Genomic DNA, 25357 nt, shown 5'->3' with positions numbered 1-25357 from the left:
GGATCATTCTCAAATCATCCTAGATGACATGATCATTGGATCTGATTCTAAATTTATTGTTAATCTGGGGTTTTTCAGACCTGAAGGTCCTGATTGTGGTTCTCACAAAGCAGCTGTAGAAAGCGCAGGATGGGTTTCATGATGGTGACAGAGGGGCCCATTTCTGTTTCTACTTCCTGCTGCTCAGCTTGAAATTGCTGCTCATATTGGCCAAAGGAAGGTACTACACCTGAAGGAAACCATTGTTAGAGCCAGCAATGTACATAGACTCATTTGTTTCATTTATTAGAAATGCATATTGAAAATGTAATTTTTAATTACCTGTCTCTAGATCTTTTTCATCTTTGGCTTTATTGGTCATTTCCCCCACATTGACAGAGATGGTGGATTTGACGTCCATCTGTGCATTCTTCATGCGGTCATTCAGCACTTTAAAAAATTTCTCTGACTTGTTGTCTCCCATCATGAGTTTGTAGAAGGAGTTCTGTTATAAATATGCACAGGAAAACATTTATATAGAATAATGGGTATAAAATTTATGACTATAGCTAAATATTGTTATGACAGCGGCTTCCCTACCTGGATCTCTGTGTTGCCTCCTTCTAGCAGACAGATGGCAAGCTGAATGCTCTCCTGGAAGATCTTCTCATTCTTACTGCTGGTTATAAGGTCTGTGAAAAGTTTGGTGCCACCTTCTTTGTCCAGACGACACTGTAATGCTGCAACTGCCAGCCAGTCTCTCTCTCCCTCTACACCTTCACATACACAGACACCACCATTTTACACAAAATGTATGCAAGTCCACAAAGAATGTTTTTTGCTGATCCAATTACACTACCAGTCAAAAGTCGCCACTCTTGCTCATGTGATATTTCTTAATTCTATCCATTTTTCATTCATTTGTTTACTTTCTTTAAAAAAAGTTGTAAACTTTATATATGGTTTATATTTTTATATAAATATATAATTTATATATAAGTATTTAAAATTACCTCCTCCATGCTCAACAAGCTCTGCTTTTATGTTCTTTTTGTTGTTGTAGAGGTAGTTCTGGAGTAACACCTTTCTTAAGGCAAAGCCCTGCAAAAGACAACATTGATTTAATAGATGTTCACTGTTCACACACACCTTTACTCATCTAAACAGTGATTTCCCTTTGACTTGTAAAATTAAACCAATTATAGTCAGAAACAATAGTTTTTTTTGTTTTTTTTTTTGTTTTGTTGTTTTGTTTTGTTTCTTTTTGTTGTTGTTTTTTTGCTAACCTCTGGAAATAGCACAAATGAATATTCTTGGTTAAAATCTGTCCGCAGCATCTGAGATAAACACTGTAAAGAAAGATTTTTCAAAGTTGTAAATAAAACAAAGATTATTGAAGTAAGTTTGGCAAGAAAATACTACTTTAGTCTTTCTACTTCAAAATGTCACATTTAAATGCATTACTTGCTGTTCCTTTGTAATTAATTATGTAGTTTACCAACAATTTCTGAGTGAAAATTGTTTCTACACCAATTTTTTTTCAGTGCACTTTCAATTAATACAGAAAATAATTTCAACTCATTCCTCAATTTGCAAAAGCAAAAGATGAACTTCAAGTTATGCAATTCCTGTAGGTGATGTTTAGCTTACTTAGAATATACATTATATCCTAATTCATACTATTACACTTAATATTTAATATTTAAAATATACATTTAGAATATAAAGTTTAATACTTTACAAATTTAAATAATCAAATAAATAAATATTTAGAATGTATACATTCTTTTTTTTAAATTTCAAGTTCATAATAGTTAATTTGATCATTTACATTTGTATGAGAAATTATTTGATTACATTAAGATATTATTATTGATATTATCAGTAACAATTTACAATAAGGCCTCATTTGTAACATACATTAATGCATTGACAAACCAGCAATGAGCAATATATTATTACAACATTTATTAAACTATGGTAATGTCAGTTAATAAAAATGTTCATGTTAGTTCACAGTGCAATTTTAACAGATATAACTTTTGATCTTAAAAATTAATTGAGATTAACATTAAGATTAATAAATGTTGCAAAAGCATTGTTGGTCTTAACTAATGTAGTTAACTAATGAAACATTATTGTAAAGTGTTACCTTATTATATAATCTCACCTTCTCATCAAAATCCAGATCACGAATGAGCATTTCCTGTAGGGTTCTGAGGACTTTGATACAGAGCTTCTCATCTGAATTCATGAGGGCCTTTGTGTGTTGGATCAATCTGGACAGAGTAAAAGGAGTGAGATGATGAAGACACATACTCACAAACAGTAATATTGCATTGATGCCATTTAATCTCTGTTTTTTGGCTGATCTAGTTTATAGTTTAGGGACTCACTTAGATATGAAGCCTCCTGATTCACAGCGAGCTCGAGCATCCGTGCCTTCCAGGAACAACAGCTCAGGCTGGTGCAGCACATCCACCAGCACTGACAGCTCTGCATTAACTAATGGCATCACACGCTCCTCAAGTGTGTTAATGATATCCTAACAGCAGTGTTACAGAAACATGAATACATTTTTATTGATAGAAATATGACCCAAAGAATCTATTCAAGCATGAATTGTGTTGAATGCTTTACAGTCCAGGGGTGTCCTGCACCTTTTTTGAGGGCGCTAACTTGGTGCCCTAGGCAAGATCTCAGTATTTTTTTTAGAAACTTTTTTTTTTTATCTATCTAGCAACTTAATTTTCTAACGATTAAAATAATTTATTTTGGAAGTCACCTGTTTCCAAAATCTGAAGTAGCTTGAATGGGCATGATCAGACATACACAAAGACACACAGGTACCTGTAGTTTCTCAATGATGTTTTTGTAGTCCCAGGGATTGGTGGGAGCAGCAGCCCGTGTGAGGCGTGACAGGGTTTTGTTGCTGTGGCCGGAGCGGGACAGTGAGAGGGCGTTACTGTGAGTCAACATCATGTTGACATGAGCTTCCAACTCCACTGGCAGAGGAATGGAGCGACTCTTTACTGTGTGGACAGTCAGGGAAACAAATAAGTTGTCTCATCATACTTCAAAAACTGTATAAGAACTGAAACTCCTGCCACATTTTAGGCTTGTAAAATAATTTAAAAATCCCTTAGGATTGATTTATTCTCTTAGAGAGCAGGTTGACATACTCGTCATTGCCAGAGTTCGTATGCATAACTCTACTTGGGCTTTTTGTTGTGGCTGTAACCAGGGACAATCTAACAGACGCATAGTAGACTGTAGCAGCTGTTTTACAGTGGTGTGATGAGCCTGAATGAGACAAAAGAAAGAGAAAATAAGAAAGAGAAAGAAATGAGAAGAATTAAAGGTGCCCTAGATTAAAAAATTGAATTTACCTTGGCATAGTTGAATAACAAGAGTTTAGTACATGGAAATGACATACAGTGAGTCTCAAACTCCATTGTTTCCTCCTTCTTATATAAATCTCATTTGTTTAAAAGACCTCAGAAGAACAGGCGAATCTCAACATAACACCAACTGTTACGTAACAGTCGGGGTGTACGCCCCCAATATTTGCATATGCCAGCCCATGTTCCCAACATTATGAAAGGCATTAGACAAGGGCAGAACGTCTGGATGTGCACAGCTGAATCATCAGACTAGGTAAGCAAGCAAGAACAATAGCCAAAAAATGGCAGATGGAGCGATAATAACTGACATGATCTATGATTACATGATATTTTTAGTGATATTTGTAAATTGTCTTTCTAAATGTTTCATTAACATGTTGCTAATGTACTGTTAAATGTGGTTAAAGTTACTATCGTTTCTTACTGTATTCATAGAGACAAGAAAGCCGTCGCTATTTTCATTTTTAAACACTTGCAGTCTGTATAATGCATAAAAACACAACTTCATTCTTTATAAATCTCTCCAACAGTGTAGCATTAGCCGTTAGCCACGGAGCACAGCCTCAAATTCATTCAGAATCAAATGTAAACATCCAAATAAATACTGTACTTACGCGATTAGACATGCTGCATGACGAACACTTTGTAAAGATCCATTTTGAGGGTTATATTAGCTGTTTGAACTTTTTTTATGTTGTTTAAGGCAAGCGTGAGCTCTTGGGGCGTGGAGCACAAGATTTAAAGGGCCACACACCCTGAATCAGCTCATTTCTAATTATGCCCCAAAATAGGCAGTTAAAAAAATGAATTTAAAAAAAATCTATGGGGTATTTTGAGCTGAAACTTCACAGACACATTCAGGGGACACCTTAGACTTATATTACATTTAAAAAAAAAGTTCTAGGGCACCTTTAAATGTGACATGATGAAATCGGAAAGTAATTTTTATGTGACATAATATTTCAGCTGTCATGTTTATCTTATTAGTACTTCAATAAATGTATCTACTTCTCTAAAAATAACTCGCATACAGTCAAATTTATAATGCTGTTCAAAAGTTTAGGGTCAGTAAGATTTTTAAAAATAAATGAATACTTTTCAGAAAAGATGCATTAAATTAATCAAAAGTGACAGTAAAGAAATTTACAATCTTTATTTCCATTTCAAATAAATGCTGTTCTTTTGAACTGTCTATTAAAATAAAAAAATTAAGCAGCACGATGGTTTTCAACATTGATAATAATTAGAAATGTTTCTTGTCCTCCAAATCAGTGTTAGAATGATTTCTGAAGGATCACGTGATACTGAAGACTGGATGCTGAATGGCTGCTGAAAATTCAGCTTTTACCAGAATTAAATACATTTTGTAATATATTAAAATAGAAAAACTGTTATTTTACATTGTAAGAATGTTTCACAATATTACTGTTTTTACTGTATTTTTGATCAAATAAATGTAACCTTAATAAGCATAAAGGATTTCTTTAAAAACATCTTACTGACCGCAAACCTTTGAACAGGAGGTTATTTTCACAAAGGAATATTCTGTGTTAAACATTGTCCACAGCATCTGTGACACACTGACAGTAACTATAACAGAAAATATTCTGCAGTAAAATATAGACTCATTCACAAGTTTGTAAAAGCAAAAGATAAACTTAAGGTTATGCAATTTCTGTGGGTGAGGTTTCTCTCTGAAAAAAGTGTTGCAACATTTTTGTGTTTCTAAAAAGTTTCTGGTTATTTCAGAAAAAAATTAGTTTATTTTAGAATAGAATATACCCTATATTATAACTTTAGAATATCATTAATTTTTAAAATGGGAAACCTGAAACATTCTATAATTAAGTGTGATTAGTTCTGGGCATATTTGAGATATTTTATGCCATTATTCTTTGACCAAAAAATTTAGTTTTAGCAGTTTAATTTGTTGCACTAAATTTTTAAAATGCATTTTAAAGAATGCATGACAGAATCACTTTCACTTTCAGTGCTTGGGCCCTAATAATCTATGGTACTCACAGTGAATAAAAGCAGATGTGGCAGAGAACAGAAATTAGACTACGAATGATGTCTCACCTCTGTGCTGGTGCTGTTCTCTGAAAAGGGAGAGCTGAAGAAGGCATTTACAGTGTCTAAAACCACCTGAATCACATACTTCTCTAGCACAGGGTCCGACATGCGTTTCTCACGGTTGGAGCACACCTGAAATTCAAATTAAACTAAGTTAAATTAAACTCCACTCAGTAAAACACATCTTAGACAGCATCAGTGTTACAGTGGACTCACCCTGGCCATATCTACAGTGAAGTTGTCAAACAGTTTCCAGATGTGGTTGCTGGTATAGATCTCTTTCATCTCCACTTCTGTGTCTACATAGCAGTGGTTCACAAAGTTTACATAGGCAATTTTCACCTGCACGACACAGAGGAGATTCTTTCTGATACATAATATGCAACAGGCTTTGGCTTTTGTTAGCAAACATGTTAATGCTATAAATGCTACTGTAAATAAATCAATTAATTTGTCTGCCATCATCTGTTTACCTCTGTGATACAGTCTTCATGTGTGATTACTTTCACCATGTCCTCTAGGGGCAGCAGAGATGTGCACTTGATCTCAGTGTAAACGTTTTTGCCCTCCGCGCATGCAGCCAGCAGCTCTACCAGAGAAATATGGTACCGCAGAGGGCTGTCGTCCTTCACCCCTTCCCGCGACAGTGTCATCAGTTCCACCATGGTGTCGAATGCCGTGTCATCGTTGTAGAAGACGACCACATCATCACCTGCACTTGTAAGCTAAGGGTGAAAAGAGAAGTCATCTGACTGTATATACCACCAGTTGAACTGAACTGACATTTCCTTGGAATCATTACATAAATAAGGATAATAACATGTAAAAATTAATATCATAAAATTATAAATCTAACAAAATACATTGTAAATCATAATAACAATAAGCACCTTATATAACATGATACCAACCCATCAAATAAATAAATAAAATCCCCTACAACAATTGGTCTCCAATATATGTACATTTTAATTCAGTACTGTTTTTTATTATTTTAAGTTAAATGGTTAAACAAATGGTTAAATTGAATACATACTGTACAATAATTCAAGGTTGCTTTATTTTAGTCACAAATCACAAACCTCAGTCATGATCATGTCTTGACATTTCTTCACATATTTCCCCTCGGCCTTAATGATGGTGTGCAGAAAGTTGAGGTACTGAATGTGGCGGCCATGTGTAGCCAGGCAATGGATAAAATGATGCAGCACAGACTCACTGATCTCAGAACAGAGCTGGAAATTATTACTGAAAATTTGCTGCATTGTTTCTGCTTCTAGGAGCTGAGAGAGAGAAAAACAAACAGGAACACAATGAACAAAAATGAAAAACATATTTTTTTCATGCTATTTTAAGATATGTTTTTTTTTTTTTTTATCCTCCTTGCTTTGCACTCACCCCAGGTGTGAGAAAGAGGTTGAGATGTTTATGGAGGAGTGTCTGATTCTCCAGATTCCCTGTGCAGAACTTCTGCAGGAACAGGTGCGTGTACTTGATGATCTCCAGCATTTTGGTGTCATTCTGTTAACAAAAAAAAAAATCAGGAGTTTAGATACAATATCAAGACCTTGCTTCATATCTAGTACAGATTTGATCTGTTTTACAAAGACTACAAACCCGATCATAGGAGATCTGCAACAAGTCCAGCATAACTTTGTGGGCGCCCATGTTCTTCAACAGCCTCTGTTGCTTCTTAAATACACCTGAACTGCACATTTTATTCAAACGCTCTAGAATCTGGAGATCAGAGAAAAGATTTAAATATTGGTTTGTTCATTTAACAAGTTTCTATCCATCCAAATTTATAAATACTACTGTATATTGAGTACAATATATATAATATATATATATATATATATATATATACATACACACACAAAAGTCTTTCATATAATATAATATAATATAATATAATATAATATAATATAATATAATATAATATAATATAATATAATATAATATAATATAATATAATATAATATAATATAATATAATATAATAAAACATTTGGGGTCAGTAAATTATTTTAATGTTTATGAAAGAAGTCTCTTAGGCTCACCAAGGTTGCATTTATTTTATCAGTAAAAAAGAAACAAACAAAAAAACAGTAATATTGTGAAATATTATTACAATTTCAAATAACTTTCTACTATTTTAATACATTTTAAAATTTGATTTATTTTAAATTTAAGCTGAATTTTCAGCAGCCATAACTCCAGCCTTATTCACATTATTCTTCCGAAATCATCTAATATGCTGATTCTTATTATCATTATCAATGTTGAAAACAGTTGTGCTGCTTAATATTTTTGTGGAAATCATTTTTCGAGCATTCTTTGAGTAACAGAAAGTTCAAAAGAACAGCATTTATTGGAAATAGAAATCTTTTGTAACATTGTAGATACTTGCTGTCACTTTTGATCAATTTAATGCATCCTTGCTGAATAAAAGTATAAATTTCTTTCCAAAAAAAAATTCTTACTGACCCCAAATTTTTAAACGGTGGTGTAATACAACTTTTCAGACTTTTAGTTCCCACTGTTATTAATTTATTATTGAACAACAAAGAAATACACTAAGAACATCACCTCTTTGACATTCTGGTAGCTTTCATTGCTCTTTTCAACCTTCTGTTTTTTAGTATCTGATTCCTCCTCTGGAGACACCTGCATGAAAAAGAAAAGAAACATGAGCTTCTTTCACCTAATTATTCTGATAAACACAATCCCACATACCTCAGTGCATGACTCACCGGTGCAGCCTCTTTTTTGTCTTTCTTCTCTTTCTTCCCATCTCCCCCAGAGCTACCTTTTTTAATAACCCAAAGCTCAGACTTCTCCACCATGGTGCGCAGAAGATCCAGATCTTGTTTGATGTGCTTGTAGTTTTCAACATCCTGAGCTGAAATAAGGAGCTGGACCTGAACAGAACAAACAGCAGGATGAAGAACTGACATAAGCAATTTTGATCTTGAAAACTGACTGCATTTCAACCAATTGAAAGAGGTTTTTTTTTATTTTTATACTTCTGTGGCACTGGGATTGTGATTTGCTACATGCAAATGAGCAATAAAATGTGAATTGTTTGATCTGCATGGGAATGTGCTTTACCTGAAAATGTTTGACCTGACCTGATCTTTTGACCAATAAATGCAAGATGTTTGTATATGTTTGAGTGGGCTGTACATTCTACCTGTTTGAAAGTGTGGAGGACTTCTTGTCTTTGACTGAAATGCTTGAAGAGCAACTGCAAGGCCCCAGAAACCAATGGAGGGTAGTCGTGCATAATGAGGTGGATCAGAACACGCAGAAACATTCGTCCCCCTTCGTCATCCACTTCCAGAATACTGTTTCCTTTACTGTACGGTCAGAGAAAGGTCAAAGAAAGGTCATATGTCACAAGCACTGTATTAACTTTGATGAACAGTAATGTGGAAATAGAATGAATTGCTCATTAACATACCCAATTCCAAACATGGCCTCGGCCTGCTCTCCAATGTGCTGGAGGTTGATGGAAGCTATTTTAAATATTTAAAAATAAATAAATAAATAAATAAATAAATAAAATAATAATAATAATAATAATAAGTACACACAATCAGAAAACGAATTCAAGCATCACTACTTCTAATCTAAATTTAATAAGATTTAAAATGCTCTTCCATTAAAGGTGAAGTGTGTTATTTCTGTGCCACTAGCGTCATCAATTGGAACTACACAAAATCAAATAGGTTTTCCAAAATATAAATGGCTTACTAATAGTTGTCTTGCACATTAAGTATATAAAGTGACCACAGGAGAAAGTATTTTAACATCAAAAACAAAATTACACACTTCATCTTTAAGGAATTCATTTTAAGAATCAAGAAATGATGAAACATTGCCACTCTCACCAGAACGAAGCACTGGGACAAACACAAATATGAAAAATAGAATAGAGGGATTAGTTCACAGAAGAATAGAAGAATAGTTGTTATGCTGTTATTTGATTATAATGTCATTTTATTGATTGTTAATTGATTATTTGATTAGCAGGTAGGTTCTGACATTCATACAACAGTTTCATTTTTTAAATTTTTCTTAACATCAGTTACCCTCATGTTCCGTATAATGTGTTGCATCCGCATCACCCATAGGATAGACATCCACAAACTCCTTCTTGAAGACGGAGAGTAGGAAGGAAAGCCGATAGTCCAGGCGTACACTGAGGATGAACTGCACAAAACCAGAAGTTTTAAATCTTGCCAGCACTGACAGCACAAAGCTGTTGCCATCTTATTTGACAACATCTACCTGTAATATCTCCAGGATCTTCAGTTTGGTGTCCATGACAGTGATGTCCTGTGTGTCAATGCTATCTTTACTGCCAGCCTGGCTGTCTAGAACACCAGGGCGACCAGGGGTGGAGAAAAGGGACGGCTTCCTGCTTAGCACCATGGTGGACATCATCTGCCCCATGCCATGAATAGAGCGCCTGACGTTCTTACCTAGGAAGAATGATTCAAGATTTTGGACACTGGAATTCTAGCAAGTTTAGTTCTGTCATTGTGGATAAAACACAACGGATCAATTTATACACAAATAAATAAATAATATGGACCTTAAAATTAAACTTTAGGAGACAAATTATATAACTGCAATAACAATTCACTTTAGCTAATAATCATTATTTTTAATAATTATTTTTTTTTTAAGGTTAATTTTATTATTTTTATTATTATATTATTTTTAGGCGAGAAACTGCGACCATTTTAGTTGCCGTCTGGAGCCTTATGTACATCTGAACCACATAAGATATTTAATTGTTTTCTCGTTCTTGAATACTAACCACTGCCGTCATCACTAAACATTGGGTTGACTGTAGCATTACTTGGAGTGCAGTCTATGATTCCCAGGAGAGTACGAGTTAACCTCAGGAGCTCGAAAAAACTGTAGAACCCAAAGTAGATGAGATGTCTCGCCAAGCTCACCACCTACAAACAATGTAAATAAAGCAAATATGTGAATGCGATTTGGAAATATTAGTGTCAAATATGTAACATTTACATGTTTGACAGAAGTTTTATTCAAAGTAACTTACAATACACTGCACCCATCACTACTACAATGCTCTACCAGTGGTTCTATAATAAAATGTTAAAGAATGTAGAGCCAATGGGTAGATCTTGACGTCCAGCTTCCCCTCTCTGAACATAATGGGTGGAGCTTGAAGGTCCAGCCACATCCTAACCCTACCCATAACCGTATCCTGTATCTCTAAACCTAGTTAGATTAAGCTCCACTCATTAGGTTCACAGAGGTGAAGCTGGATTAGGTCAAGCTCCACTCATTACATCCATTTTTCACTGCAGTGAGAACCACTATTCACTGTAATAATATGCAACTGTACCTCATATGTAAGCTTGTTTTTCTCCTCATTGGCAAAAGGCAGGTCATCAATGAGAACGTTGTTGAGGTACTCTTCCATAAAAGCCATCGTATTGGCAAACTTGTTCTTTTTATTGTCACGTGAATAGTCCAGGTGAGAGTCATAACTGCAACATAAAACAGCAAACACCATGATTACACCTTTCATTGTTTAAATAATGACTATATAATGCAATATAAAAAATATCTTTGCATACACTAAAGTTCAAAAGTTTGAAAGAATTTGATGCTTTATTCCGAAAGGATGCATTAAATAGATCAAAAGACTTTTATATTGCTACAAAAGATTTCCATTTCAAATAAATGCTGTTTTTTTGAACTTTCTGTTTCTTTAAAATTCCTGAAAATGTTTTTTATCAGTTTCCACTTAAGCAGCACTACTGTTTTCAACATTGATAATAAATAATACATGTTTCTTGAGGATCAAATCAGCATATTAGAATGATTTCTGAAGGATCATGTGACACTGAAGACTGGAGTAAAGACTTTACCATCACAGAAATAAATCACATTTTAAACATACAAAACAGTTCTTTTAAATTGTATTAATATTTCACAATATTACGATTTTTACTGTCATTTTGATCAAATAAATGCAATCTTGGTAAGCGTAAGAGACTTAGCAAGTCATATATAATATTTAATAATATGATTGTGTGGGTATGTGAACACACTCTTTGATGCTGATAGAGGTGGGGATCTCAGCCCACAAGCGTGCAAACTTGATGGGTGTCACAAGCTCCTGAGGGTCACGGTCAACGTGTGCATGTAGCATGAGTCTACAGAAAGACGCCCGCAGATTAAAGGGAAGAGCCTCGTCCATCATGCAGAGGGAAATCAGCTCCACATCCAGCTGCTTTGAGATCTCATCTATGGCCAGATACTGACGATCAAAACACATTCGTGCAAATAGTTTGAGCTGGTACCTGGATTTAAAAAAAAAAAAAAAAAAAAACACATTAAAACAATATATTTGTATGGATGTAAGAAGAGGACAACATTTCTAATAACAATTATTGTCCAGCAATAATTGAAAATCTTTTTTTGTTATTTTCACAGCTGTCAATTTTTATATAGTACAATTTTCAAGTACCTGTAATATGTCAGCACATTTTCATCATGCACATTTCCTTGGCGGGCCTCTTGGGCAAGCTGTCGAATGCTCTTCTCATGGGGGATATTCTCCTTCTCGGACCAGATCAGCCAAACTTCATCCTCCTCTCCAAATTCTTCCATGTACTCAGAGGTATGCTGTGTGTCCTTAGCGGCTCGTCGCCTTCACAAACACACAAAATGCATTCACACAAGCACATAACCCAAAACAGACACACATCATGGTTTTTTGTAGACTTACTCAGTTTTCATGAGAATATCTTGGTTCTTGGCATCCAGCACGCATTTACAGATCAGCTCTTGAGTTACTGGGATTGCAACATTATTGGACACACACAAGTCTGACAGATAGTCCAGAAACCTGGAAACCAAACAAACAACATGGAACAGACATTTACAGATAATCAGATTAAGAAAGGTCAATGCTTCATTTAGTCATCCATGTGCCCCTATTATACTATTTTCAAGATTCCTATTTTTGTTTTGAAGGTTTCCTGCAATAGATTTACATGCATCAAAGGTCAAAAACATTTTAATTTTATCATAATATACACTGCACATCACTTAATTTCTGAAAGAGTCTAAAAATGGTTTGTTTGAAGATTCAGTCCCTCTAAACCCCTTACTTTCCACGAGTCTACTCTCCTCTGATCGGCCCAGTCTGTTATGATTGATCTACCATTTACAGCGTTTGTCAAAAACAAATCGCCCATTACCATATCTGAATTTCAGCTCCAAAGGCTTCCTCAGCGCTTGTGTACACAGTGATACGAACAGTAACAACAGAGCCTATTTTTTTCTTATCAATTCCAGCATCCTCATTCTTTTGAAGTGCATGCAAAGAGGATTCACAGCTCAGAAAATAGCATCTTCTTGACATGTCGACAACACAAACCAAACTCTTCTAGGCCTAGCTACAACTACAGTGTTTAAGGGTGGGTCAAAGTAGACATTGTTAGCGGGCAGGCAATGAAGACTTTTTGGCATTGTGCAAATTTGTTACATTGTTACATAGGTATGTAACAGGAAGTAAAACTGAAATTGCTGACAACTCATTTCGGCAATTCAGATTCGATTCTTACTTTTAGGAGATAATAACTTTATTTGTTGTGCACTTTGATCTTTAAAACTTTGCAGACCTTTTACATTCACAAACAGCTGTATTACTCACTGCATGAAAGGTAATATTCGAAAAAAGCATAATAGGGGCACTTTAAAAGTGTAATATCATACATGGTTATTTAAAAAGTTCGATGGTACCTAATGGGAAGAGGAAAGATACATACCAGAGAGAGTGTTTGTTTATATGTATGTATGTATGTATGTATGTGTTTGTTTGTTTGTTTATTTTCCATTTCCCCCCTTGAATATAGGATGTGTCATTTTTACTATTCACTGAATATACAATTATGTACTGTCTTGGTAAATACCAATAAAAAAAGTCACAATTTTGTTTCTCATTGCCATTTTTATCTTCTAAAGCGTTTCTAAAGCCATCCAGGGTTTTACAGAAGGTGATTTTTTTTTTTTTTTAAACCTATACATTTCTTATTTATCTTTGTGCGATGTGTAAAAAAATATATATTTTTTTTACATTTTCTGCATATCATTTTCCTATTTCAAAATTTACCAAATAATTTGACCAATTAATTTTCCATTACTTTTCCAGCAATTCATAATTGCTAGATAAGGATTTGTAAGAATTATGTTATTAACACTCCACTCAAAATAAGCATTTCGTAACCCTATAAAATTACATTTAATATACATTTAAATGACTTGAAGATTATATTACGTTTCATTACTTTTCCAGACCTGGAAATTACAATTTTAAAATTCTGTGATATTTCCAGGTCTGCGTAGGCACCCATCAACCGTCACTAATATGTAAACATCTCAGTTAAATTAGTATTAAACGCATAGCTAATTTGTGTAATATCTGACATAGTTGCAGCAATCAGTGTTTATCTTAAGTTTCATCAATAAGTAATTACTTACAAAGAGTTTTCATCTGATGGAAACACTAACCTGGGTTCCCTGTTCTTACGGACCAGACTGACAAAGGTCTCCACCTCGGTTTTAGTGATGTGTTTCTCCAGCAGTTTGCGGTTGTTGTGTAGCAGGGCTGTGATGGTGTCCTCAGCCAGAATATCATAGCCAATCTGTGACTGCATCATTCCAAATTGCTTGGCTATGTGCTCCTATAAGGCACAAAAGAAAAATGGCACACAGAACATCATATTGACTGATCAAATCCACATCTTTGAATGCTGTCTAGTTGCTGTTTCCAGTGTGACAGAAAGTATGAATGCCATTTAAACCATGTAAACATTCAACATCACGATTTCTCGTAATATCACTATGTTCTCAACCATTCTTAAGCACCTGTGTTAGTATGGATTGGAGTACCTGATTCTTACGATAGTCATCCTGTGAGTGACGCAGCACCCTGTAGCACAGTCTGAGCATGTACTGATAGGGGGCGTATTTCTGGTCAGACAGCTCTTCCAATGTCAGCAGAGGAGGCTCGGTGCCCCTCTGTTTAAATGGGGCTTTAATGATCCCAAATATCTAAGCAGAAAAATAGACAGCAAGATTGGTTTGAAGGGTATGAAGATTAGATCATTCACCAACCAAGTCGTTTCAACTGTAAACACGCCATACATTTCCAATTGTTGAAAATCAGACCTGTTTAAGAATATTCTGCTCTCTCATAAGTTTCTGTCTCTCTCGGTTGGGCTTGCTCATCGTCACCTCCAGGGCAGGCTGGCCATTATTAGTCTGATCGACAACAAAGAAAACCACATCCTCCAGCAGTTTAATGGCATACCTGTGCATACAGAGAGGGCACACAAATATCTGACAATAGGTTTACTTTACAAATGTTTACAAAGTTAATCCGCAGCCATTAAGGACCCAGAACAAAGTATAAAATCTCAGGCTGAGACTCTGGTTTGGTGCTTACAGTATGTCTCGTGTCAACTCTACCTTCTGTCATTAGGACTGGGAAAACCAGAGTTGAACTTGTCGACTACGGTGCTCAACATGAGGCTGGCATCATTCGCAAAATCTAGATCTCTAATCTCCATGACCGGCACAGAGACGATGGCAAAGGCTTCTTTGTCCTCTTTAGTGGGACATGTTCCCAGCTAGCAGGAGGAGAGGACATATATAAAACACACACACACACACACACTTCCATTCAAAGGTTTGGGGTCAGTAAGATTTTTTTTTTTAAAGAAATGAATACTTCTATTCATCAAGGATGCATTAAATTGATAAAATGTGACAGTAACAACATTTATGATGTTACAATTGATTTCTATTGTAAAAAATTAGTGCTGTGGTAAAACATACAATTTATATTTTATTTCTTACTGTTTTAAAATTGAGCAAATAAATGAAGTCAGAATGAAATGTTTCAAATATATAAAGAATTCTTGACATTAAGAAGTTAAGGTCAAACAGATTATACTGTCGGTACAGAGAGAGTTTTTCACCATTAATCGAATGGGCCTCTCCTCATCAATGTCAATGGGAATGTTGGTACTTTGGATCCAAGTGTTTGTGCACAGATGACGGAATCGAACATAAGAATTTCTGTTGGCGATAGAGAAGATGAATATTCAGTGGGTAAATCAAGAGAAGTCCTTCGACCCACAGAATGGAAACAAACAGAGAGAGAAAGTAGAGCAGATAATTGAATACCTTGGTACAAACGAATCAGTCTTCTGCAGTGTGGTGGGGTCCAGCTCAAACAGAGAGGCAATGTCATTCCCATGAGGCACTGCTACAAGCTTGTATTTTATCCTTTCTCCAAGGCTTCTCTTGATACGGCTACTGTCCACCTATGGACAAAGTACCAGTGAGACACTGATGTTTAACAACTCCTGATTAAAGTTTTACCACAAAGCTTTTTTCATCAGTGTTATCATGACATACAGCAACAAGTCATTTAACCTACCTCTATATCACTGATGTTTTCTTTGTAGCCTGGGTTCTCCTGCAACACAAATAAATCACATAAATCATTTTAATATTATTAAACCATATAACAGATTTCTATATATGTGGAGGGTTTTTACCTCAGCAGCAAGATAGTTTCCTGTGGCCAAGTGTTTGAATCGGTAGAGGCTGTTCCAATGTCCTGCTCCTCCACGACATGGATCATGGTGAACCACCTACAACAAACAAGCAAACAAACATCATCATGTCAAAATGGAAGCACCTTTCCACCTCACAATAAAAAATGTTTGATTTTCTTTAATAATTATTACATACACAATTATTATATAAATACACATTATATAAAAGACTGAGATAACAGGCTTTGGAAACACTATTTTACAGTGTCCTTGTTACACGTTACATGTAGTTACTATAATAATAACTATACTGTAATGTAATATGGTAACACTTGTCATTGTTACATATGTCACATGTAATTACTATAGTAATAACTATAAATTATGCATAATTACATGCAACTAACCCTAAACTCTAATCCGTACATGTAGTTACTTTAGATTACTTAGTACTTAAATATATAATAACAGTGTAACAAAGACACAAAATAAAGTGTTATCCAGACTTCTACACATAACATATTGCATGCCATAATACATATATAAAAGTATAAGAAAATAATAAACGGTAACAGGAATCTATTTTGAATACATTTCTAAATATAAATACATTTTTATTTAGTGATATATGTTGGCTCGTTTCAAATCTAAATCCTACCATTAAATACAGAAAATCCGCTAAATCAATGTATGAGGATACTCTTACCTCCACCTCCCATAATGCATTGGAGCTGGTGGCTGAAGTAGCAGACTGACGCAGAGTTGTGCGTAGGAACACATGTAGCTTTGACTTGTACTCATCACAGGTCAGAAACTTCTCCTGTTCTGCATGGAAGAGTCTTACCACATCTCCCTAAGCATGAACAGAATACCAGTCATCCATGACTTTTATTATGAAATGTTAACATAACGGTCTTGGCTTTGGATATATATCATAAAACTTAAAAAAAATAAAATTATAAAAATGATAAAACTTGATAAAAATGTCTGGCTATGATGTATGCAAAAGTTGAAGGTCCCACATGTGTGAATATGCTATAGCATTTATTTGAAAAACAGCTAAATAAATGCATGGATTTGTTGGTATGATACACAGTACAGATTTGTATATGTCTGTTGCACTTACTCCCTTAAGGACTTCATCTTTGTGGTCACTGAACATCATAAACAGATTGATCTTCCAGCTGGTGTTGCTGTTCACTGAGTTGATCTGTAGGTGGCAGTCTTACGTTATTAAAGACAATGGCAAACAGCACTTATTTTTTCAGCTTATTTTGCTCACTTTTCTTCAAAAAGCCATTACTAATCTCAGATACACATGTTGGAGATGGCTGCAACAACAGTTCTCAAGTTAAGCCACAAGTAAATGTGTCTAATAATCATTTGGACCACTTTCAATCACCCACAATCCATCTGTCTACTTCAGATTCATGTTGACAAAGAACTTCAAGGCAAACCGATCATGTTTTCTTGAACATGCCCACCTCTTTGCACCCCGGATGATCAGGAAGCTCATAACTACTGGCATGGAGAGGCTGTCCAGCATTTACAGGATTCAGGATCACCTTATCTCCAACTACCACCTGAAATGGAGTACAAACAATTCAGTGAGGGACTTAATATGACTGTCACGAACAGAGATATCTGAAAAGTAAATATGTACATCTCTATCAGTTTACACAAGGGGGAAGCAATCTACAAACATTTAAACACAGATTAGCTTGGTAAACCTGTTTAAATGTGTAAGAGGATCATTTGCATGCATTTAACCAACTTGGTGAGTTTGTATGTGGGCTGTGAGCACATATTTGTATAGACTATAATATGTAAAATTAGGTGTGCAGGTAAATGTATGCCTTTAAAGAACATAGGTGTTTGTGTATGTAGGTATAAAATCTTGTCAAGGTTATACTGCACTCGAAAACCAAAATTACAGAAACATTTACATAAAGAAAGTAGTTTGTTTGAAAAGATCATTGAGAATTTTTGCATTGAATTTGTGATATTTTCATGACAATTACATACATATTCCCCTCAAATTCTGATTAAAAGGCATCCAGACGATTTATTTTGAGTCTCATTATTCTCTAAGAATTTCATTTGATTATAATATAACAGTTTTTTTAGTGCATTACAGCAAAAATATTACAGTAGTAAGTTTAATAATTTCAGCATAAATCACAAAAATACTACCATCATGTACAGTGAATTAATAATTTAAATAATTTATAGTTTTAATGGTGGTATTTATATAGTGGTATATTATTTAATGTGTATAATTTCTTTTTTTTTATTTGTTACATTACAGTCAAGACAGCTGTGGTGGGTAGTGCTTAATTGTAATGGAAATAACATCAAAATGCAAAAATATTAATGGATTTAAAAACAGGCTTCAACTATGCAAATGTCTTTGTTTTTTATTCTGATTTTGGGGTAAAATATGACCCAGACATATTCTTGACAGGTTTAATGAGATTCACCCATATAGCTTGTGAATATCGTGTGACTGTTGAGTAGTTTGTATGGGTGTGCGTTAATTACATTGTCTCCATTAGCTCGGAGTTTCCAGAAAGGCTGAATAAAAAGCCAGGAGCCCTCATTCCCCGTCCCATCAAGAGTGACACGCATAGCATTCTTCTCTAGCAATGCTGGGAGGCGCTTATTCACCGTCAAATACTTGTTACTCTTCATGTGCAGGAGCTGAAAACACATCAGCATTTATTAGAATAAACTGAACATTTGTGTCTTAAATCATATTGTTGCCAACTTTTTATAAATGCAAGTCACTCAAGACTGTCATGCCTCTTGTGGCACTTACTACAAAGTTTATTAATAAGAAAGTACTTCCTTTTTGAAAAAAAAAAAAAAAAAAAAAGAGAGAGAGATTTGCAAATATCTTGAATGGGTATGCTGCAGTATGGTAACACCTCCTCTGTCACTGTGTTAGAAGAGGTGTTACCGTGCCTGCTGAATGCCAGTAAACAGAGCTGATCACTTTAAACTACTTAACACTTTCTGATGACTACAATGTTATTTCATTTTTAAAAGAGTAATTCACCACTGGCAAAATTGTCTTTGAATAAACCTTGGCTGCCCATGTTGTAAAAAGTTGAAATCTGTGCTACCTAACTAGAGAAAATGGAGAGAAGGGGCTGTTGTCCTCCCTTTTGCCAAATATGTAGGAAATATGTAGGAAATAAGTAGGCAAACTTCAACTGGGTATGTTGCCATCCAAGGCCACTTACAGTTTGCTATGGATATGCTTGACCAGTCTCAAAAACAGCATTGTTGCTGGAGTAAGAAATACTTCTTAGCAAACTTTTAGTCACAATGTCGACTTGTATAGTTCCCAGATGCAAGAATTCAAAGAGTAGACCTTTAGTTATTTTCGGTTTCCAGTGAAGGATCCAAAGAGTTGTAGTCAGTGGCTAATGGCAGGAAAGAAAAATCCTCAAATCCTCAAAAACACACAATTAAATAACATTTTAAATCATCAACAAAATCTGACATGAACTGTCCCATAAATGTTGTTTCTTATATGCTCAAATAGCTTGAAAAAAAAAAAAAAAAAAAGCTTATTTTTCAGGATATACCAACCAATGCCCATGTGCAGTCCTAAGTGCGAGTCTCTGGTTTCTATGGGAACCGGAGCTTCTAACAGCAGCTGCAGTGATGCAATGACTTTTCCAATCAGAGATTCAGGCTCTTTTACTTAAAAGGCGGGAGTTATTCTGCCATATTGCATGTTGCTGTTTCTCCCATTCATAACTAATAGGAGTGAACCGTCTTTCTAAATCTATAGTCTTTGGTCACGGCAATACAAAACAGGTTGAAAATCGGCGAACTTAAATATATACAGACAAGCATTTTGGCTGGATTTCTAAGCAGAAGCTGTAACCCATAGGAATCACAGGGCATGGGAAGCACTTTTTTATTTTAGGATACCCTATAGTATCAGGAAAAGGCCCTGTTTCCTATAGTGTGGCACTGCTGTAGGCACATTATCTGTAACTGACGTCACTAACAGGGAGGAAACACATTTCTTTTTGCCTTTTCTGACTCCGATAAAGATGTGCGGGTATAGTTGTGACCCCATTAATAAACTCAGCATGTTATTTTACTTTTTCTGCCTTTAAACGACATTTCTGCCTGTCAACATAAAATCAAGTGACATAATACACATACTGTGCAAGACTTATTGATGCATGATGCATTCCAAAGAAACAAAATGTTTGTCTTCCTTATCTTTCATCGAAATTACTTTCATTTCCAACTGACGTTACCAAACCAGCTCCTCTTATATACATATCCAGCCAAATTCTTTTTTTTATTTTCATTCTTTTAAAGACCTCCTACTTTTCAAGATCCAGTCAATTCCATAAATTAAAATCCAGCCATACCATTTTTCCACTGTAAAATGTGTCATATCACAGAAGCATGTGGACTTGAACTTTTTTGGGGGGGCGGGAGGGGGTTGTTACAAAGTCACATAACTCCTTTTAAAGTCGTTGGTGGTGCACCTTGAATCTTGAATGAAATGCATGATTACTTTGCGTAACTAGGATAACTCCTAATCTTTTGTTTCTAGAAACAAGGTTTATGCCACATAAGTGCACATTTCTGACATTCTACTCCTCTATAAAAGGGCTTAAATGGTTTTACACATAGGTCTGACAATCTGGACTAGACTGCTGTTTGATAGAGCTTTACTCCTGGTTTTGTATTTTTTAGCATAACTATTAAATGGGGTAATGATGCCCTAAAGAAATGTATCAATATGCAGAAAAACATACTTTTATAATGTGAAATGTGAAATATCAACATCAGCTAAGATGTATTTATAGACAAACACCCTGTAAAAACATCAAATCGCACTGACTGTTAATTAACAGGTATAATTTTACTAAATGCGAGTTCTCACCTGAATGACGCTGCCGTATTTTACCACGTCCCCATGGACCTTTTTGTTCTCGGCCTCATTCTGTTTTTGTTCCAAATTAGCTGCATGCTTTGGTACAACAAAAAAACAAAACAAACAAAATAAATTATTATCAAAGAACCGCAAGCAGCTCTCAAAGGCTCAAATGTCAGCATATGAAATGCGTGCTATCAAACCTAGTGAATACTTCCAATTCTTCTTTGCTCAAAGCTGTAAAACTAAAGGTATGTTCTGCTTCATGATTAAAATTCCATAGAATTCTTTGTCACATACTTGTAATTTCTGAAGAAGCACCATATCTCCAATCTTATCCTTCTCATGCTTTGCCTGTTTAGCCTTCCAGAACTGCTTCTGGGCAGAATATCGGTTCATGGGATAAACCTTAAAGAGGCAGTCTAGATCAAAAAGAACAATTAAATAACACTTGTATCAGCCAATTAATTTCTTATGTGGCTGATTTTGGAGAATGTGATTCGATCTCCAAAAATACTTTCTAGACAATATTCTTGTGAGACCCGAAAAAAAAAAAAAAAAAAAACTCAATTTTGGGAAAGTAATAAGAGAAATATTGAAACATTTCGCTTTCACAGGAAACAGGAAGAAAAAAAAAAGTATTTCGTATTCGCTCACATTTGATCTCAATCAAACTTTTGAATCACCTGCAGATCAGATCAATGATGGTTTAATGGTTTGGGGGTTTATGGTTTGAGGTTATTTCTCTGCATTGTTGACCCCGTTAGTACAAACAAACCAACACTAATATAAAGAGCAGCTTGCGAAACAAGTTGTATCAACCTAAAAGGGTTATTTTAAGGAAACTTAAAATGAAAACCAAAAAAATAAAAATAAAAGCTAATTAAAAATATAAACAATAATATAAGTTATATTATAAATAATGTCAAAATAATAATATTATCCCACTACCAAATAAATAAATGTATACATGAAATATTGATTGATTTGAGTTGAAAACATAAGCCACGTTTTCACCGCAGGAACTTTCCCCAGGAACTAGGGACGCTGGGGTGGTGCTCGGTGCGTTTCGACCACAAGAACCAGGGTCTAAATGAGGTTCTGGGTAAAAATTTCCCCCTCAGAAAGTACCTGCTCGATAGGTAGTATTTTTTTAAGTTCATGAACTTATTTGTGTGCTGAACATGCTGATTGCTTGACCACATGCAGAATTTTATTTCAACCATCATTTTTAAAAGTCTGTTGTGGTGCGTGCAGTTGTTTGCTATTTGAATCAACAATGGAGTTTGAAAAATATGGCCGATGGACCGACGACAAGGTTCAGGCTTTATTAAGTTTATACATGAAGGATGAAATCCAGAGGGGACTGGAATATTGCGCACAGTCCTACGTCACCGGAATTAATCTTCACGGTACTTTAGACCGCGATGGAAATGCAGACAGCAACAGGTCTGGGCGGAAAAAAGTTCCTGGGAAAAACTGTTCCGGATAATTTTGGTGGAAAACCGGCACAAAACAACTAGCCTAGCAAAAAGACAAACACTGGAACAATATTACAATATTGCCTTATATATATCATTACTATTAATCTGCAATCTAAGTTTTTATACAGACAAGTTAGCTTTACAAGCTGTCTTTCATGTCTGTCTTCTCTCTGGAGACCTCTCAAACTTCAAGCTATCAATCAAGATTATATGTGCAACGGTCCAATTAGAATCAAGACTTCCAAAAAGCTAGCTATGCAATAATTATTCTGGAGGTACATGTAGCTATGTGAAAGATTATTTTAAAATTGATAAAATACCTCTGAATTTTTTGGGAGGGTTGTCTAGATCTCCACCAGCTGGCTCCACGACACAACGGTCATCCACCAGCCTGGGAAGGTAAACACACAGGGTCATCTCAATAAAACAATTCTTCAAAAGTCTTTGAATGGCACATCAGTATCAGTGGTCATAAAGAATTATGGGTCACAAATTCTACAGCTTCATTCCTGGCCTGGAGTGTGAATGCCCTTGTTTCTACAGACTTGTGATGGACATCCTGCTAAATATTTTAAATTATAAAGTCCAAAATGCTCTGCCAAGTTGCTTTAAAGGTCTAATTATATTATATATCCAATATTTGTCAATATCCCTAGGGTAACCTGCATTTGACTAGAGCAGCCTTTCAGGGTTTCTAATGAACAGGTTAAAACATGTTTAGGTTGCCAGGCCAGTTCAATAAGACACTCAGTGAATAGAACAGCTGAAATAGCCCAAGGAAAAAAAAAAAACTTGGACGCTTCTGTGTGCTGTTTAGAGAGCCATTCCTGCATAACATTTGCTTTTTAAGATAACTGTCTTAGTCTTTTTGTTCTTGTATTAGGCCTGTATCCAAAAAAGGGGTGGAATTTCCTCCTGACATTAAAACAATACAGTTTGGGCTGAAAAATTCAATGAAAGAGAATAACATTCAAAAAGGTTTCTACAGTGACTAACAGGTTTCATTGGTTTCATGACAGGTAAATTCAAGATTGTGCTTTTATTTAGAAGCACAGAAATCAAATGAAGCTGACTGAACTGATGTTTTTGCAAAAAGTTCTAGTCAACCACCCATGTATAAAACCCAAAGAGTTTATGAGATGTCCTCACTATTGACTAATATTGCGAAATATACAGACATATTTACAGTATGTTCACAATATACACATACAGGCTGTTAACTTACTCTGTAACTTAACAGCACACCTGTGTGCAGCTCTCTCTCTCTCTCTCTCTCTCTCTCTTTGCAAACCAAAAACTCAAACACATCAAAGCGGAGTGTAAAAGTAAGCCACAGTACAACCAACTAGCAGAGAAAAAGAACAAAGCTTGCAATCTCAAGACTAGAAAGCCTATTTTATTTAATAAAAAATAATAATAAACTGATGTGAAGTGAAATTTTGCATTGATTGCTATGATTTACTGCATTTTAAATGAACATTAAATTCTATTTGGTGCAAAGTCTTGGGCTGAGTTGAAGAAAGGCAGGAAGACAGAGAAGTCAATGAAAGACTTACCCCAGTGTGCTTATAAAACCATTGACAGTTCCTTCTGCATACAGCGAGACAATGTCCCCTATATGCAGAAAACTGGACGCTGAATCAGACATCTTTGCTATTTAGAGCACGCTGCAGTCTGGATGCTTCAGTTTGGTCTTAAGAAGCCCGGACACTTTTCTTGCAGACTCTTCCTGATAAAGCGGGTGTAGGCACGCGCTTCACCCACAGTTGAAGTATAAATGCATCTCGGTAGAGTTGAGAATCACGCAAAGGGGAAAAAAACTACAAAAATGTAATCCCTGGTTGGATGTGCAACTAGAAATGTAAAGCACAGAGGTCCGACGAGCAGAAGTGAGTTGTTGTTGGAGTTTTGCGACGTACCTGAGGTCATAGTGCTTCAAACCAGGAAGCACGCGCAACTTTGTCAAGTCAAAACACGCCTGTAGGGGAGGAGGGCACCGCGTGGAAGAATACAGATGAGACTCGCTAACACCCTCTCGACACTGCAAGCGAGAGACCTGACAGAAGGAGAAAACTCACAAGTAAAGCAATGAATGAGAATGGTGGAGCGATAGCTTCATTTATTGTAATATGAGCTGGCCTGTCGCTTTGTTCATTTAAGTTAACCCCCTAGTGTTGCTCACGTTGCGGTCAAAAATGACTGATTTTTTACTAGGCTATTTCAATTATATAAATGTAGACAGCCTATTTTAGTTCTATAATGTTTTATTATTATTAACTGTCGTTATTTTCATTTTTTAAACACTTGCAGTCTGTATAATGCATAAACACACCTTCATTCTTTATAAATCTCTCCAACAGTGTGTTAGCTTTAGCCACGGAGCACTATCAAACTCATTCAGAATCAAATGTAAACATCCAAATAAATAAGGGGGGCCAACTGAAGTTCTGCAAAGGAGACTCATTTGACCAGTAGCTGCCCTGAGCAATTCTGTTACTTTCTTCTTTTTTCTACTGCACATTCTATAAAGTAATGACTCATTCACTTATGTTGCCAAGAATGCACGCATTCAACACTCAACCAAAAATTTAGAATGGCTTACATGTAAGCATTCTACTATTACTGCAGTAAAAGGAATCTGAATGATAAAAACTTATATTTTCTGCAGGTAGAACTGAAACATGACAAGTAGTGCAGTTTTTGTAATGCCATCAGCTGTTAGTATTTTGACAGTCATTGCGCTTTGACTGACTATATGTTCATGTTGGATAGAAAACTAGCGCTAATATTTTGACAGAATGACTCGATTTTGAATCAGATTTGCTGTATTTTGATAGAGGAGTTAGTATATGTTGAAAAAGGTTTTTAGCATTTTGAAATG

General features: G+C 35.3%; 1 protein-coding gene across 2 annotated transcripts in view; it reads right to left on the bottom strand.

The window, feature by feature from the left end:
• Positions 1–24403, bottom strand: part of itpr3 (inositol 1,4,5-trisphosphate receptor, type 3) — a 33460-nt gene extending 9057 nt beyond the window's left edge. The window contains exons 1-42 of one of the 2 annotated variants that reach the window (XM_067394726.1): positions 24033–24403; positions 22797–22867; positions 21293–21414; positions 21002–21088; positions 18622–18780; positions 17565–17663; positions 17207–17290; positions 16787–16933; positions 16081–16176; positions 15960–15998; positions 15704–15843; positions 15496–15595; positions 14984–15144; positions 14684–14825; positions 14405–14566; positions 14024–14196; positions 12237–12356; positions 11976–12158; positions 11557–11808; positions 10845–10989; positions 10284–10428; positions 9749–9942; positions 9550–9670; positions 8919–8973; positions 8649–8814; positions 8209–8376; positions 8045–8122; positions 7074–7193; positions 6855–6977; positions 6539–6739; positions 5930–6181; positions 5673–5798; positions 5463–5588; positions 3162–3282; positions 2830–3011; positions 2376–2524; positions 2150–2258; positions 1266–1328; positions 993–1080; positions 580–755; positions 322–484; positions 81–229 (exon numbers count right to left, since the gene is read on the bottom strand). In XM_067394726.1, coding sequence (XP_067250827.1) covers positions 81–229; positions 322–484; positions 580–755; positions 993–1080; positions 1266–1328; positions 2150–2258; positions 2376–2524; positions 2830–3011; positions 3162–3282; positions 5463–5588; positions 5673–5798; positions 5930–6181; positions 6539–6739; positions 6855–6977; positions 7074–7193; positions 8045–8122; positions 8209–8376; positions 8649–8814; positions 8919–8973; positions 9550–9670; positions 9749–9942; positions 10284–10428; positions 10845–10989; positions 11557–11808; positions 11976–12158; positions 12237–12356; positions 14024–14196; positions 14405–14566; positions 14684–14825; positions 14984–15144; positions 15496–15595; positions 15704–15843; positions 15960–15998; positions 16081–16176; positions 16787–16933; positions 17207–17290; positions 17565–17663; positions 18622–18780; positions 21002–21088; positions 21293–21414; positions 22797–22867; positions 24033–24124 — 5649 coding nt within the window. In that variant the 5' untranslated portion in view covers positions 24125–24403. The remainder of the gene's footprint in view (positions 1–80; positions 230–321; positions 485–579; positions 756–992; positions 1081–1265; positions 1329–2149; positions 2259–2375; positions 2525–2829; positions 3012–3161; positions 3283–5462; positions 5589–5672; positions 5799–5929; positions 6182–6538; positions 6740–6854; positions 6978–7073; positions 7194–8044; positions 8123–8208; positions 8377–8648; positions 8815–8918; positions 8974–9549; positions 9671–9748; positions 9943–10283; positions 10429–10844; positions 10990–11556; positions 11809–11975; positions 12159–12236; positions 12357–14023; positions 14197–14404; positions 14567–14683; positions 14826–14983; positions 15145–15495; positions 15596–15703; positions 15844–15959; positions 15999–16080; positions 16177–16786; positions 16934–17206; positions 17291–17564; positions 17664–18621; positions 18781–21001; positions 21089–21292; positions 21415–22796; positions 22868–24032) is intronic. The other variant, XM_067394727.1, reaches the window with a different exon arrangement.
• Positions 24404–25357: the final 954 nt, after the last annotated feature.

Source organism: Chanodichthys erythropterus, chromosome 9, assembly GCF_024489055.1.
Source record: "Chanodichthys erythropterus isolate Z2021 chromosome 9, ASM2448905v1, whole genome shotgun sequence".
Taxonomy (NCBI): Eukaryota; Metazoa; Chordata; class Actinopteri; order Cypriniformes; family Xenocyprididae; genus Chanodichthys; species Chanodichthys erythropterus.
The sequence above is the reverse complement of the archived record's forward strand: the minus strand, read 5'-3'. Positions and strand labels throughout refer to the sequence as shown.